We start from the raw sequence: 14,915 nt of genomic DNA, 5'->3' as shown, positions 1-14,915 counted from the left end.
CCAACAATCACCGCAACAAGATTCAGTGTTACTTGTGTGGTGGTCCTCATAAGACGTTCAATTGCCCGCAGAGAAGCAAGTTGAATGCACTGTTAGCTTCCCAGAGTGACCCTAGTCACGAGAGTTCAAGTGAGAAAGATGAGGATGAATCTTCTCATATGGGAGCTATGCATCTGTTGAATGCAATGAAACAGACCTCTGAGACTAAGACGATCCGTCAGCGTAAGGGTCTCATGTATGTTGATGTGGAGATTGGTGGTAAGACCACCCAGGCAATGGTAGATACGGGAGCTACGCATAGCTTCATTTCCCCTGCAGAGGCGAAGCGCCTCAATATCCGGCTCGAAAAGGATTCAAGCCGTATGAAAGCTGTTAACTCCGAGGCCACTCCTATACAAGGGTCGGCCAAGTCCGTGGCCATCAAGATGGGTCCATGGAAGGGTAAGCTAGATCTTCTCGCAGTTCCACTCGATGAGTTCCGAGTTATCATTGGGATGGACTTTCTGCGACAGAACAGGGCCGTTCCGATGCCATTTGCCAACACTTTGGGCTTGCTAGGTGAAAGTCCAAGCTTCATTCCTCTCTCTACAGGTAAAGAAGAGGGAAAGATGATCTCAGCCCTTCAGCTGAAGAAAGGGTTGAAGAAAGGTGAGCAAACGTTTCTTGCTACCTTGCGAGTTGAACCTGATGATCAGGACCATAGTTCAACTCCCCCATTGGTTAAACAGGTTTTGACTGAATTTGATGATGTTATGCCGGAAGAGCTTCCGAAGACCCTACCGCCACGTAGGCCGATTGATCATCAAATCGAACTAGTACCTGGTACCAAGCCTCCTGCAAAGGGGCCATACAGGATGAGTCCTCCGGAACTAGCTGAGCTACGCAAGCAACTTGATGGACTTCTGGAGTCTGGATTTATCAGACCTTCGAAGGCACCTTATGGGGCGCCTGTTTTATTCCAGAAGAAGCACGATGGGTCATTGCGACTTTGTGTAGACTACCGAGCGCTGAACAAGGTTACCGTCAAGAATAAGTATCCGATTCCACTGATTGCCGATTTGTTTGATCAACTTGGAGCAGCCAAGTACTTTTCCAAGTTGGATTTGAGATCAGGGTACTATCAAGTACGGGTTGCAGATGGAGATGAGCCGAAAACTACCTGTTCTACCAGGTATGGTGCTTATGAGTTCTTAGTTATGCCTTTTGGCCTTACGAACGCACCTGCGACATTCTGCACCTTGATGAACGACCTCTTCAGACCGTACCTCGACAAGTTTGTTGTGGTATATCTCGATGACATTGTGGTATACAGTTCTACCTTAGAAGAGCACGTTCAACATCTACGCAAGGTATTCCAAGTGCTTCGCGACAATCAGTTGTATGTCAAGCTAGAGAAGTGTTCATTCGCCCAAGAGCAGATTATGTTTCTTGGCCATGTTGTGGGTAATGGACAGATCCGGATGGACATGGAGAAAGTGCGAGCTATTGATGAATGGAAAACCCCTTCCACTGTCACAGAACTCAGGTCATTCCTCGGTCTTGTGAACTATTATAGACGTTTCGTCCAAGGTTATTCCAAAAGAGCCGCACCTCTCACAGACCTGTTGAAGAAAGATCACACTTGGTCCTGGTCGGACAAGTGTAATGAGGCGTTTGAAGACCTCAAGCTTGCTGTTATGCAAGACCCAGTCTTAGCTCTACCCGACATCACCAAGCCGTTTGAAGTTCAGACAGATGCATCTGACTTTGCTATTGGAGGAGTGTTGTTACAGGATGGGCATCCGCTTGCTTATGAAAGTCGGAAGCTCAATGATGCTGAGAGACGCTATACCGCACAGGAGAAAGAGTTGTTAGCCGTCGTCCACTGTTTGAGAGTTTGGAGACATTATTTGTTAGGATCACAGGTTCATGTGAAGACTGATAATGTGGCTGTGAGCCATTTCCTGACTCAGAAGAAGTTGACACCGAAACAGGCTCGTTGGCAAGAATTCCTCGCAGAGTTCGACTTGGCCTTGGATTACAAGCCAGGAAAGAACAATAACGTGGCCGATGCCTTGAGTCGCAAAGCAGAGCTAGCAGCACTTCAGCGACAAGTTTCTCAAGTTACCAGCACTTTACAGCAGAGAATTCAGAATGGTTTGAACAGTGATCCCCAGGCGAAGCCCATTGGATATGGTGCAGAAGGGGAAAGCACGCCGTTTCTGGCTTCGGGATGGGTTGTTATATACCACCAAGAGCCGCATGTTTGTTCCACGTGCGGACGGGCTAAGACGAGAACTGATGAGGGAGTGTCACGACACTCCATGGGCTGGCCATCCGGGCTGGCGCCGCACATTAGCTCTCTTGGAGCGAGGATACTACTGGCCGAACATCCGATGATGTGTTAGACTATGTGAGGACCTGCCTCATTTGCCAGCAAGACAAGATCGAGCGCGACAAACCTATTGGGCTGCTGGAACCGCTTCCAGTCCCCCAAAGGCCTTGGGAAAGTGTTTCTATGGACTTTGTCACAGGTTTGCCGAAGGTTGCAGAGTATGGGTCCATCCTTGTGGTTGTGGACCGTTTCTCCAAATATGCTACATTTATACCGACCTCGACATATTGCTCAGCAGAAGAAACAGCGCACTTGTTCCTCAAGCATGTCATCAAGTATTGGGGTGTGCCCAAGAACATTGTCAGCGACAGAGATTCAAGATTTACAGGGAGATTCTGGACCGAATTGTTCAGATTACTTGGGTCTCAGCTTGACTTTTCGACCAGTGGACATCCACAAACAGATGGGCAGACTGAAAGATTTAATGCCATGTTGGAGGAATATCTTAGGCATTTTGTCACTGCCAACCAAAAGGATTGGGCGAATCTCTTGATGTCGCACAGTTCTGTTTCAACCTTCAGAAGAGCTCTTCCTCCAACAAGAGTCCTTTTGAACTTATTACTGGCCAACAACCTTTAACTCCTCATACTATTGTTTCAGGATATCAGGGACAGTGTCCAAGGGCGTACAAGTTTGCTAAGTTTTGGCAGGACAACAATGAAATTGCCAGATCTTACCTTGAAAAAGCGTCAAAGCGGATGAAGAAATGGGCTGATGAACATCGTCGACCAGATCGTTTCAAAGTTGGTGACTTAGTTCTACTCAAGACAGATCAGTTGAGAAGGTTCAACCGAGTACAGCGAGCACACAGGGGTCTACTACAGCGTTATGAAGGTCCAATGCTCATCCTCTCTCGAGTCGGCAAGGTCTCCTACAAGCTGAAGTTACCGCACTGGTTACGCAACATCCACCCTGTCTTCCATGCCAGCTGTCTCAAGCCATTCCATGCAGATCCAGCGCGCAGCATTCCAACACGTTCACCTTCTCGTTCAACAATCCAGCCGGAACGTGTTGTCGACCAAGTTCTCGCCGAGCGTCAAGTCAGCAGCAGTTCAAGCAAGCAGCAGCACATGGAGTACTTTGTCACTTGGAAGAACTTGCCAGAATGTGAAGCCACCTGGGAAAGAGCAGAGAACCTACAACCATTCAAGCAGAAGATTGAAGAGTTTGTCAGGGACAATGCGACGAGGACGTCTGCAGAATAGGTGGGGGAGACTGTAACGGCCATGTACTCTGACACCTAGAGTTTAGGTGTAGCTCGCCCCGGAGTCACCCGGGAGCCCCTATGTAACACTATGTAAGGCTCGTTATGAAGCCATGTCAGCCCCCGTACCAGGGCATATCTGTTAGCTTAGGGTACGTGTCAGCCCCGTGCCAGGGCATCCTTGTTAGCTTAGTGGCATTTTCGTAATAAGGGAGTATGACCGGCCTCTACTTTTGATGTTCCCTTCTGGAAATCTAGTAAAGACTTAGCATACACTTTGTAGGAAGGGTGTCAGTGCTGTCCCAATCCCCGGCCTACACCCACGTTGTTGAAGCCCTTGAAGCCCAGCTCCGTGGAGGTCCCGCGTGTCATAGGATCATCAATTGCTTGTAACGCATCTATTTGCTTTTATACCGCGTTACACCGTGTAATCAATATTATATCAACAAAGTTGCCTTCGGGCTTTATCTCGTGTTGCCTCGTTTACTTGTTTGCTAGCTACGTGTGTGTGGTGTACGATCATTTTACAGGCTTGCAAGTGGATTTGACCCCCTTGCGCCGCACGACCCCGCTTCGAGAGAATAGGGCCGTGACACGTCGGCATGTGCCATATCCCAACTATTTGGGGTACGCAGCTGAATCCCATTTCACCTTCAACACTAGCGAGAGATATACCCTTTTCCCAAGGCATATGCTTGCATGTCTTTTCTTACTAATATAACCCACATCATTTTTAGCCTCCTTCTCATTGTCGTCATCACCGTATGTTGTATCCCAAGTTCCCAACTATTTGGGCGTGCAACAAGAATGACATTTCTCCTTCAACACTGATTAGAGTTATACCTTTTGCCAAGGCATATGTTTTTAGGTACTTCTTACTACCACTACCCCTATCACTTTTAACCTCCCTATCATCACCTTCATAGTCAGCATAGGATGTACCCCAAGTATTTGGGGTCTGCAATGCGAATCCCATTTAACTTTCGACATTAGGTAGAGCTATATCTTTTGCCAAGGCATCTGTTTTCAGGTATTTTCTTACCACCACAATACACATTATTTTCAACCTCTCCCTCGTCCTTTTAAGGCCATCAGCCTACACCGATCTGTTTTTTCTCATTAGCTTCGTTAGTGGTCAGGTGTCAATGAGCAGAGCTGAAGACTCTAACATTCCTTTATTCCACTACCCCAGGCCCCAGCAAACCGCAAATGGTAAAAAGCCCCGGAAAATGCTCTATCTCTAGAATGAAAAGTATGACTAACCCAACCTTCAATGAGAGATGAGATCGACTGAGGAATGTCTAACATACAAAACAAGAAAAAGAAATGGGACCAGATCTCAAACACCTTTGGGACAGGTCCTAATTACATTTTGAACATCAGCATTTGACCACCAAATTTTCCTCATTAAGTGGTTTTGACATTTAGATTACCCAAGAACCTCTTTAATCACTCTTTTAATATAGTTGGCCATTTAATCCCACATAACCTTATTCTAGCATTTGCTTTCCATTTTCATTTCTCCATAGACATATGTCTATCAACGCACTAGTTTGTCATTTAAGACACCACCACCACCTTACTTTTGGGACCTGTTTATCTTATAACTTTATCATCAATCTCTCAAAAGGATGCAACATCAATAATCACAAACCTATAGTATGTGGTGGAAATCTATCATGGGATAATCTTACAGGAATATAATGTTCCAAATCCTCTTTGGACCTAGGTTAATTTTAAACGCTACGTTCTTACCTTCCTGCCCCTGCTCCACACTCTAGCTACCTAGGTGCTGACTCCGCTTCACCAGAAGGTTTCTCTGGAGTGCTGATTCACTTGACAAGTGTTCTTGATATCTGAGTGCTGACTTCTTCTTTTTGCAATTTTCATTTCCATTATGTATGATTAACTTTCCTTTACCATTCTACCTTTAACGCCTATGCTTCTCCCAACATTTTACATAAACTAAAACTGAGATTTAAAACATAATTCCAGCACCATATTCTCTATACCTAAGTGCTGACTTCTTTTATTTTAATGTTTATTTCCATTATGTGTTATTAATCTTCCTTAGTTCCTTTACCTTTAACTCCCACTATATGCTTCTCCCAGCATTTTTTATATGAACTAACACTTAGTTTTTAAACATAATTCCAGCAGCATATTCTCAATGCTACATATTTCCTTAAACTTGTGAGTTTTGGTTTGGATTGTTAGATTCTGATTCCATATTTGATTTTGAAAAAATTGTCAAAATCAGATTATAGAAAATGGTCTCTAGAATCCAGAATTTCATTGGGAGATACTGTTATTGAAAATTTATTTTAGATTCTGGAATCAGAATCACCATTCATTGACCCTGGTTCCACACTTGTGATATGAGATATTGTATAACCAAGCACAAAAACATCACTTTAGCATAAAAAAACACAAGAAACATGTTTCAAAATCTCTTACAATCCAAACCAAATGTAACATCAGATTCTAAAATTGTACTATGGGAAAGAACAGGATTTTAAATTCCAACCAAACAATCCCTTAGTGTCGTGGTCCAATCTTAAACCCGGATTTTCACATTCTGACTCTACTCTCATTAATGTCCTACATCACATACTGTAGCTTATTATAATGACAAAAGACAGCAATAACTAAAATACAAGAATATATGAAACCTACATCCAGTCTGCACTCTGTATAACGCATCGCAGCAGGAGGATCTGCATCAATTGAACCAAAATTTCCATGCCCTCTAATGAGAGGACAGCGCATGGAGAAATCCTGGAAAAGAGCAGTAACATAATATAAGTTTCACAAAAGAACTAAAATCAGTATAACAACAACAGAGATTTGTATTATCCAACAATCAGAAAAATACATCAATTTCAACAAACATACAATTTACGAGGCAAAAAGGAATATGAAATGACTGATCGATCATATACATCATCAAAAAAGCACCACGAGATGACCAACCCACCGAGTTCTGAGGTGACAAAATAAAGAAAGCACTGTATAGAGGAACATGTGTCCTCAAGGCATAAGCCTTTTTAATGCTTCTTTAATTAAGGAGTAAGCCTTTGTGCAAATAGGGCAAGGTGTTTTACGAGAGCCTTGCCCTGAGGCGTGAGGAGTGAGGAGAACCTCAAGGCCTAAGCCTCCAACACCTTTGAAAACATTGGTTAAAATTTCAAACAACTGCAGTTGCTTTATAAGACAAACCCAATTATATTTATGGAATTATTTGATAGTGATACATGGAAATGTTTTTGTCACTCTACATATTTCTTTCCTTATTTTTATTTGAAAAACAAAATGTACGAACATGATAGTGCATCAGGATATTTGACTTGAATCCATGTCAGACACAGACACGTATGTACAAAAAAATTCATTTCTATCAATTAGAACTCTGCCCTGCCCACTACAACCCAAGTTTCCTTTAAAAGTATTATATAAATTTAGCTTAGGAGTAAAGACAGACAACAGATTAATTTCTTGCCCATGAGATCAATTGAGGAAAAGGGGCCTTTGTGGTCCAAATTATTGTTGTATGTGTGGGGCAGACGAGGAATCGGTGAATCACTTGCTTCTTCATTGTAGTGTGGCTAAGGAAGTGTGGGCCCATTTTCTATCTCTGTTTGGAGTGGTTTGTTGTGTGTCAGATACAATTAGAGGGGTCCTTGAAGAATGGCTTCATTTGGGAGGTAGTTTTCACCTTTCAAAAAGGTTGATTTGGAGCATAATGCTTTTTGCGATATGTTGGGGTATTTGGAAGGAGAGAAACTATAGAACTTTTGAGGGCAAGGTCCAATCTAAACAAGAGATCTTCATCTCGGTTCTTGGGTTTCTATTCTTCCGGTGCAAGGTTTTCAAGGAGTTCAAAGGGATTTTCTTTGAAGATTTCCTAGTTCAGTGGGATAGTTTTTGCAATATTGCAGAACCTTAAGTCTTTTGTCCTTCTGTTTTCTGTATTCTGTTTGGCTGTTTTCTTTTCTTGAGTCGGTCACCTCGACCCCTTCCCTTTTGTATTCTATTTTTCTCCTTCATCAATCAAAAAAAAAAAAAAAAGATAGCATACATCATTTAAAGCCACTTAACCCTTTGCCAAATAAAGTAAAAGTTCACCCAATTAATTATTTGTTTTGGCCTATGTAACAGAGGCACTCCATTTCCTAGGAATTTTCTTGTGTTGGATGGTCATTGGTTAGACACATGCCAAAATACTAATTTACACAACAACAAAAAATATTGTAAAATATATAATTTTTTTATAGATAATTTTTATTAGAGAATTATATGGTATCTATATATTTTTATAGGTTAATATGCACATATTTTTATAGGCATTAATGTGCACAAATTTATTACATGATAAAGGCATGCTACTTATATAATATTTTTTTATTATATTATACCCTCAACATGAACAAAGTATTTAAAAATTGCACCACTTGACATATTAAATAAATTGTACAGAGGTCTCCACTAATAGGGCTTGTGGGAGTAGGTGTGGCTTACATGTCCACAAGTTTGTCTTTGTTACATAAGATTTGGTTAGCATAATACTTCTTTTAGTGAGAATAGCATAGATTTACCTGTAAGTCAAGAGTAGGTTATAGTAATACGTGTTAAGTAATTTGATGTAAGACATCTACAATCCTAGTTAGAGTTTGACTAGGATTTATACTTCTAGTAGGATTTCTATTTCTACTTCTAGTAGGATTTATATTTCGTAGTTATGTTAGGAGTACAATTCCTTGTTAGTTCCTAATTTGTTTTAAATTCGTTTTTATTATTTATGTCATAATTAAAAGTGCTTAGAAGTGTCTAATTTGAGTTTTAATAGGATTAGAAAATTAATATTATGCTATAGATAGGTTAGGAATGTTAATTTTTAATATTTTAGTAGGATTATAAGTTGTTATGATGGAGTTATCTATATAAGGAACTTTAAATCCGAAAATCAGTCAATTATCTTTTCTCTTCTAATTATTTTTTAGCTTTATGCTATATTTTCTTTCAAGTTATTGCTTGTTTATCAATTGAATCTATTGATTCAAATTGATTTAGAGTGTTCCTTTGAACATAACCTATTGAATCTATTGATTCACACGCTTCCACTACGTTATACTTACTCTACAATCTACTTACCCGTTGAAATATAACGAAGAAAAAAGATGATGATCAATAAGAGCACAGCTCTTTTTAACAGTTAAACGAAATTCATATGTTTACCTGTGCCATCCGAACCAAAGAATCGTAAACGGCAGAGTCTCCATGTGGATGAAATTTACCTAGAACCTACAATGAAGGCATTAAATAAAGAGTTTAAGAAAAAAAACCAAAAATATTAAAGCACACTAACATTTCAGGTGCAAGTAAACGAACAGAACTTGCAAATAAAAACTAAATTTGGAAACTTGTATGAAACTAAAATCGAATAAACCATTAATTAAAATCAAATAGCAAGGGTCACCTCCCCAACAACTCTAGCACATTTCTTATATGGTCTTCGAGATGAGAGGCCCAATTCATGCATCGCAAATCTGCAGCCAAATTTTGAAGATGGAACCAATGAAGTGTTAGTTAATAATCTTAACAATCTCATACACTCAAATTAAGTAGCCTATGAACAATGGAAGCTCAAAATTAGTGCATAACATAAAATCAAGCCACATCAACTAGCTCATCTAGCCTTCCTTGTAGTCTGTTTTGCTTGGTCGGTCATCTCGCCCGACCTTGCTTTCTTCTTCAATAAATTATTAACTTATTTAAATAAATAAATCAAGCCACATCAATTCTTTGTCTTAACTTGCTCTAAGTCCCACTAGAACTGAACATGAATAAATTGAAAGAAAAAAGGTAGTATATGCTTAGTCGTAGAGAGTATCACTCCAAGATGTCAATGAAGCCGCATGTTTGTCATCTAAACAAAGGAAGAAACGGGTGAAAAATATATACAAAGGAACCTTAATATCCATTCCCAACTATTTTAAATAATGAAACTCAATCTCAGAAACCAAGGAATTCTTCGCATTCCAAATTGACCAAAAGAGAGCGAAGGGAGGGAGCATCAACAATAACTTTCCCTTGTAACTAAACTATGTAGCATTTCATTTCGTGAACATATCGAATACACATCCAGAAGCAATCTAAGTCAGACAAAACTGCTGGAGGAATCTTGATCAAAGATCCCACATAAAGGGGCATTGTATAGGAGGAGAATAATGCCTCTTTTACTCCCCTACGAATAATCAGATGATTAACCGCTAAACCCTAATTCATAACGGCCAATTACAATATACATATGTGTGTGTAGCCTCAACAAAATAGACGAACTACACACATGTTTCGAAGGAAAACCAAGGTTGTGGGATCTATATAATAAGTTGTAAATGGATTCACAAAGAAGTCAATTATTGCGGCTCGCACTACATTCAATCACTTACGCCTCTCAATGATTTAGGGAAGTCGAAATAAAAATAATTGCCTTTAATTTAATTTCCCAATCATTTAGGTTTCTCCAAAATCAATTTTTCCAAGACACCTCATCTAGAATATACCTACTTTGGTTGATTGGTGTCCCTATGAAATCTGGAAGCCTATAGAAAGCTTAAAAATCAATAAGTGGTGGCATATCTTCATACCAAATATCTACCAAAATCTAATAGCCACCTTGGCTATACCTAAAGGTAAGACCCCGAGAAGCTCCCAATGGATGTTTTAGATCCCTTCCAAAAAGTCGACCCATAAGACAAACTAAGACACCAACCATGCTCCCCACTCTCATATTTGAATAAATGATGATTTTTTATATATGTGTAAATTTTATTGACAAGAGAACACTGTGTCCTCGAAGAAATACAAAGACGGTGATCACTCCCTAATTACATTTTCCCATCTAAGCAAAAAGTATTCAAAGAACAACCCCATAAACTCCTTAAACTGCTTACACCAATAACATAACAAGCCAAGAATGTTGAAAATTAACTTCTATGTAGTTCTTTCCTTCCCATCAAACGTGCACATGTTCCCCTCTCTTTCCACAAACTCAGGCAAATTGCAAAGGGAGTCAACTTCCATAAAATCTTCAACCTGCCAGAAAAGGATGGGACTTCCAACCGAAAAGGAGAGCAATGGTGACGCCAAGAAACCTTAAACAACAAAAAGAAATGAGACCAAACAATAAAAACAACCTCACAATGGATAAGAATATGCTCCACAGGCTCCCCATTCACTTTACACATGCAACAATAATCAACCAAAACAAGGCCCTTACGCTTAAGAAGATCAACAATGGGAAGTTTATTCAAAGTCACTAACCACATGACGAATGACACTTGAGTAGGCACTTTGGATCCCCATATGGAGGAATAGGGGAAACAAACTTCTTGACATCCTTCGAACAACAAATAAAAGAAATGATGATTCACAATAGATTACCCTTTTCCTCCCCATATCTCCACAACCATTTTCCTGAAAGAACCACATTCATCAACTTAAATTGTATAATGCCAAGCCCTCCCTAGTTCTTAAGCAAGCAAAGCATTCTTCCACTTGATTAAGTATAAGCTAGGAAGTCATGACCCTTCGTTACATATTTTGAATTATGCCCCAAATACCTAGTGCCGACTAAACAAATCATGTTTCTCCATTCCGTAGTTCAGAGCCTAGTCTTATTTTATTGAAAGTGAATCGACATTTGATTTCAATATTCCATCAACGTTCTTTTGGGTCGTTGATGTAGATGGGCTTGCAGACACTTATCTCGATGCCTATGATCAGATTAAGATGCATCGAAAAAAGAAATCAGCAACATTGACCGAGTCAACTCGGTTTTACCATGTCAATCCGACCCAAGCTTTGACCGGTCCTCAAGACCTAATCCAACTTCTCTTAAGATTTTTTCTTATATTGATTTTCTATTTTTTAAGTTGCTTAAGTAGTCCTAGTTAGTTAGTTTCAATTTCAATTTTAGAAAGTTTATTTTCCTAGTTAGTTTCTAATTTTTTTTATGTTTTAAATTCATTTCTATTCTTTAGGTTAAAATTAAAAGTCTTTTTAGATGTCTAAATTAAGTTCTAATAGGATTAGAAGGTTAGTAATATGTTATAGATAGATTAGGAAGTTAATTTTTAGTATTTTAGAGGGTTTCTCAGTTGTTATAGAGTTATCTATATAAGGAGCTCCAATAAATAAATTCAGGAAGTAAGTTTTTTTTAAGATTGATTGATAAAAGAAAAGACTTTTCTTCCCTTTCTTTGTTTTTTTAGCATAACAGTCCGATATTGGTTCTTAATTTTAGTGTTTGCGATTAATTTCTATCAATCTCAAACCTAAATTGAAGTTTCTAGTCTGTTTTGCTCGACATAGAGATTCTTCATTACTCTTAGTTCTTGGGATTTCACCCTAGAACTAGATTTTTAACATAAACTCCAAGTTTGCATGTTCTACGCTATATCAATCTTCCTTACATTCTTTCAAGACATCTAATTTTAATATATATTCTAAAACCAATGGGTACTCATCAAGCACATGTGTAGTTATTACCAATAGAGCACATGCCAGTATACTTTCATTTGAACATAAGTCGACTTTACCAACTTGGTGAACTGGCACCTTCAATCAAATCTAAGGTACAAGCCTACCATCTTTTACTAATGTAATCAGCTTATCTAACTACATTCTTTCTTTTGGAGCGCCACTTCAGAAGACCATTTCCATATCTAACAACAAACTAAGCTCGCAAAGCAAATGATAGCACATTCTAAAACCAACATACTAATAAATTCCCAATTTTCTTCATCAAATTGAACAAGAGAATCTCATACATCATGTTTGCGTTACTGAAACCAAAGATTACTAAATAAGCTCGCAGAGCAAATGATTGAACATTCTAAAACCAAGACCCTACAAAATTCCCAATTTTCTTCATCAAATTGAACAAGTTTCAAATCTCATACATCATGTTCGCGTTCCAAAACCAAAGATTACTTACAGGATTCGACGATGAACCGGCTTCAATCCATCACGAACATCTGGCAATGCTCGACCAAGCAACACAGACATGGCGTATGCCATGTAAGCTTCAGTCGCCTCTTTATGAAGCTCTATAGGAACAATTCTTCCTTCTTTAACATCTCTCTCCTTCACAATCAAACTCCCATTCTCTTCTCCTTTATCATCTCTCTCCTCTTTCTTTTTCGCTCTCACAGCTCGAACAGATCGATTAGGAGATTTCGAAAGGAAACGAAGTTCAGAGAAACCGATACGTGATCTCGAGACGCCAAGGAAGCTTGAAGATAGAGGGAATGAGATGCGTCTGTAACGGATAAGAGAAGAAGTAGTGAAGCGGAGACCAGCTGAGAACGCCATGGATGGTGTTGGAGAGAAATGAGCTTCTGCAGTGTGGATGAACAACGAGGGTTTCATTTGGTTTTCGCCATTTGAGGTCGTTCTGTCAGCCTTTTTCTCTCCTCTGTCTGTGTAGATTTTAAAAATGGAGAAGGGTTTATCGCTGTGTTGTCTTAAAGGAGGGAAAATTGTAAAACCCTAACTCCTTTTGGGCAGATGGATTGGCGCCCTCTTTTAGATTTTTTTTTTTTTTGCATTTGGGGCACGTGTGATCTGCGAGCCTTGTTTTAATTTGAAATAGGTGGCGCTATTTGCACACACCTAAAATGTTGAGTGTACCCATATCTAGGGGTGTCGATGGTTTGGTTCGATTCGGTTCGGTTCGATTTCTAAGAAATTTAGAATCATAATCATGATATTTAGTTCCGTTTCAGTTCTTGTCGGTTCCAGGTTTAATTCCAAAATAAATGGAACCGGAACCGTCAAAAATCACGGGTACCCATCGATATCGATTCTCAATAATCCAATGAGAAAAAAAAGTATTTCAAATAATTATTATAAATAAATTCTTTCAAAAAATTAATATATTATCAATAAAATTATTAACTTAATTGTAATTTGTTATACTAAAGATATAAATTAATGATTTTTTTCAAAAATAAAAATTTATCTTTGTTAAAAGTAATAAAATTTTATAATAGCAACTCATTTTAAGATTCAATCAATAATTTATATGAAAATTTGAAGAATTTTATATAAGATGTATCTATTTGGAAATAAAAAATACCTTACATCATCTATAATATTGAAAGAAATGACAAAATAAATCGGTTTCGGGTACCCGCAAGTACACATTAGATTAAACCTAACGATTCCAATTCTTATTGGTTCGGTTCCATTTTAGACCCAACCCTAATCGATTCCAATAAAAAAGGATCCAGGACCGTGGTTTTCAGTTTTGATTTCAACTCGATTTCAGTTAAATAGGTACCCATTAACACCCCTACACATATCATGTAAAAACGTTTAGAATATATATATATATATATATATATGAGTTGCGTTCCGTGTACACATGAGGTAACTTATAAAGCAACAAATCAACATGGTCGTCGGATTAAAAGATGATCAAACGGCTCATGTTAAAATAGAGAAATTAAAGTATGTGATTTTAATAAAAACACTTATAATTTTTACTATTTGTAACTACCTCCCCCACACCCAATTCATCATCTTCATTGTCATTTTTCACTGTGAGTGTTTCATTGAAGAGAAAGAGAAGAGAGAAAAAACAATAGATCATCGTTTATCCCCTCTCTCTAAAATGTCATTTTTCTTCTTCTTCCTATCTTTCCTTCTCTCACTAACCTGACGGTAACTTGATCTTAGCGCTAAAGAATTCGTATTGATAAAGATCGGAAGAGATGAAACCAAACCCTGAAATGGTTAACGATAGCAGTAATGATACTGATGCATATGCCCCAACCACAATGAAGGATCACCAAAATGGTGGAAAATAAATTTTTTAAGTTTGTACGACGTGTCCCAAATTGAAACTTGGTTTCAAGAAATGTTCTTGGCGACATTACACATCAAGAAATTTCCTTCTTAAAACTCTGATTCCTATAAAACCCCACCTTACTCTTATCTTCTTTTCTTCATCTTCACCAAGCTTCAATTGATTATGTCTATAAACCCCATTTCAATGTCTAAAGGAAAATGTAAGATTTCAACCAAAGAGAAGACAAATCAAGCCAAAATTTTCAAGAAAATTGTCCTCTAAATCAAGGGTGATGGGGAAGAAGAAGAAGTTGATGAAGTAAAGCTTTGATTCCTCAATTGCAGCTCCAGATGACAATCTCCAAGTCCTAGAAGACCAAATCGATTGGGGTTTTCTGAATTGGGCAGATGTTGTTCTTATTGATGAATTGGGTGATATCATTCTCTATAAATTACAGAGAGAAGGTCTTGTAGTAGATGAGA

General features: G+C 38.6%; 1 protein-coding gene across 5 annotated transcripts in view; it reads right to left on the bottom strand.

Moving 5' to 3' along the window:
* Positions 1-13,163, bottom strand: part of GYRA (DNA GYRASE A) — a 34,790-nt gene extending 21,627 nt beyond the window's left edge. For 2 of the 5 annotated variants that reach the window (XR_015172965.1, XR_015172966.1), the window contains exons 1-4: positions 12,577-13,163; positions 9,055-9,124; positions 8,814-8,879; positions 6,255-6,356 (exon numbers count right to left, since the gene is read on the bottom strand). Coding sequence is in view for 2 of the 5 variants with exons in the window: in XM_086426404.1 (XP_086282530.1) it covers positions 6,255-6,356; positions 8,814-8,879; positions 9,055-9,124; positions 12,577-13,010 (672 nt within the window). In the remaining 3 variants the exon portion in view is untranslated. The remainder of the gene's footprint in view (positions 1-6,254; positions 6,357-8,813; positions 8,880-9,054; positions 9,125-12,576) is intronic. The other 3 variants (XR_015172967.1, XM_086426404.1, XM_086426403.1) reach the window with 3 other exon arrangements.
* Between the last annotated feature and the right edge of the window lie 1,752 nt (positions 13,164-14,915).

This window comes from Akebia trifoliata, chromosome 15, assembly GCF_017979445.1.
Source record: "Akebia trifoliata isolate Shusen 1 chromosome 15, ASM1797944v1, whole genome shotgun sequence".
Classification (NCBI taxonomy): Eukaryota; Viridiplantae; Streptophyta; class Magnoliopsida; order Ranunculales; family Lardizabalaceae; genus Akebia; species Akebia trifoliata.
The sequence above is the reverse complement of the archived record's forward strand: the minus strand, read 5'-3'. Positions and strand labels throughout refer to the sequence as shown.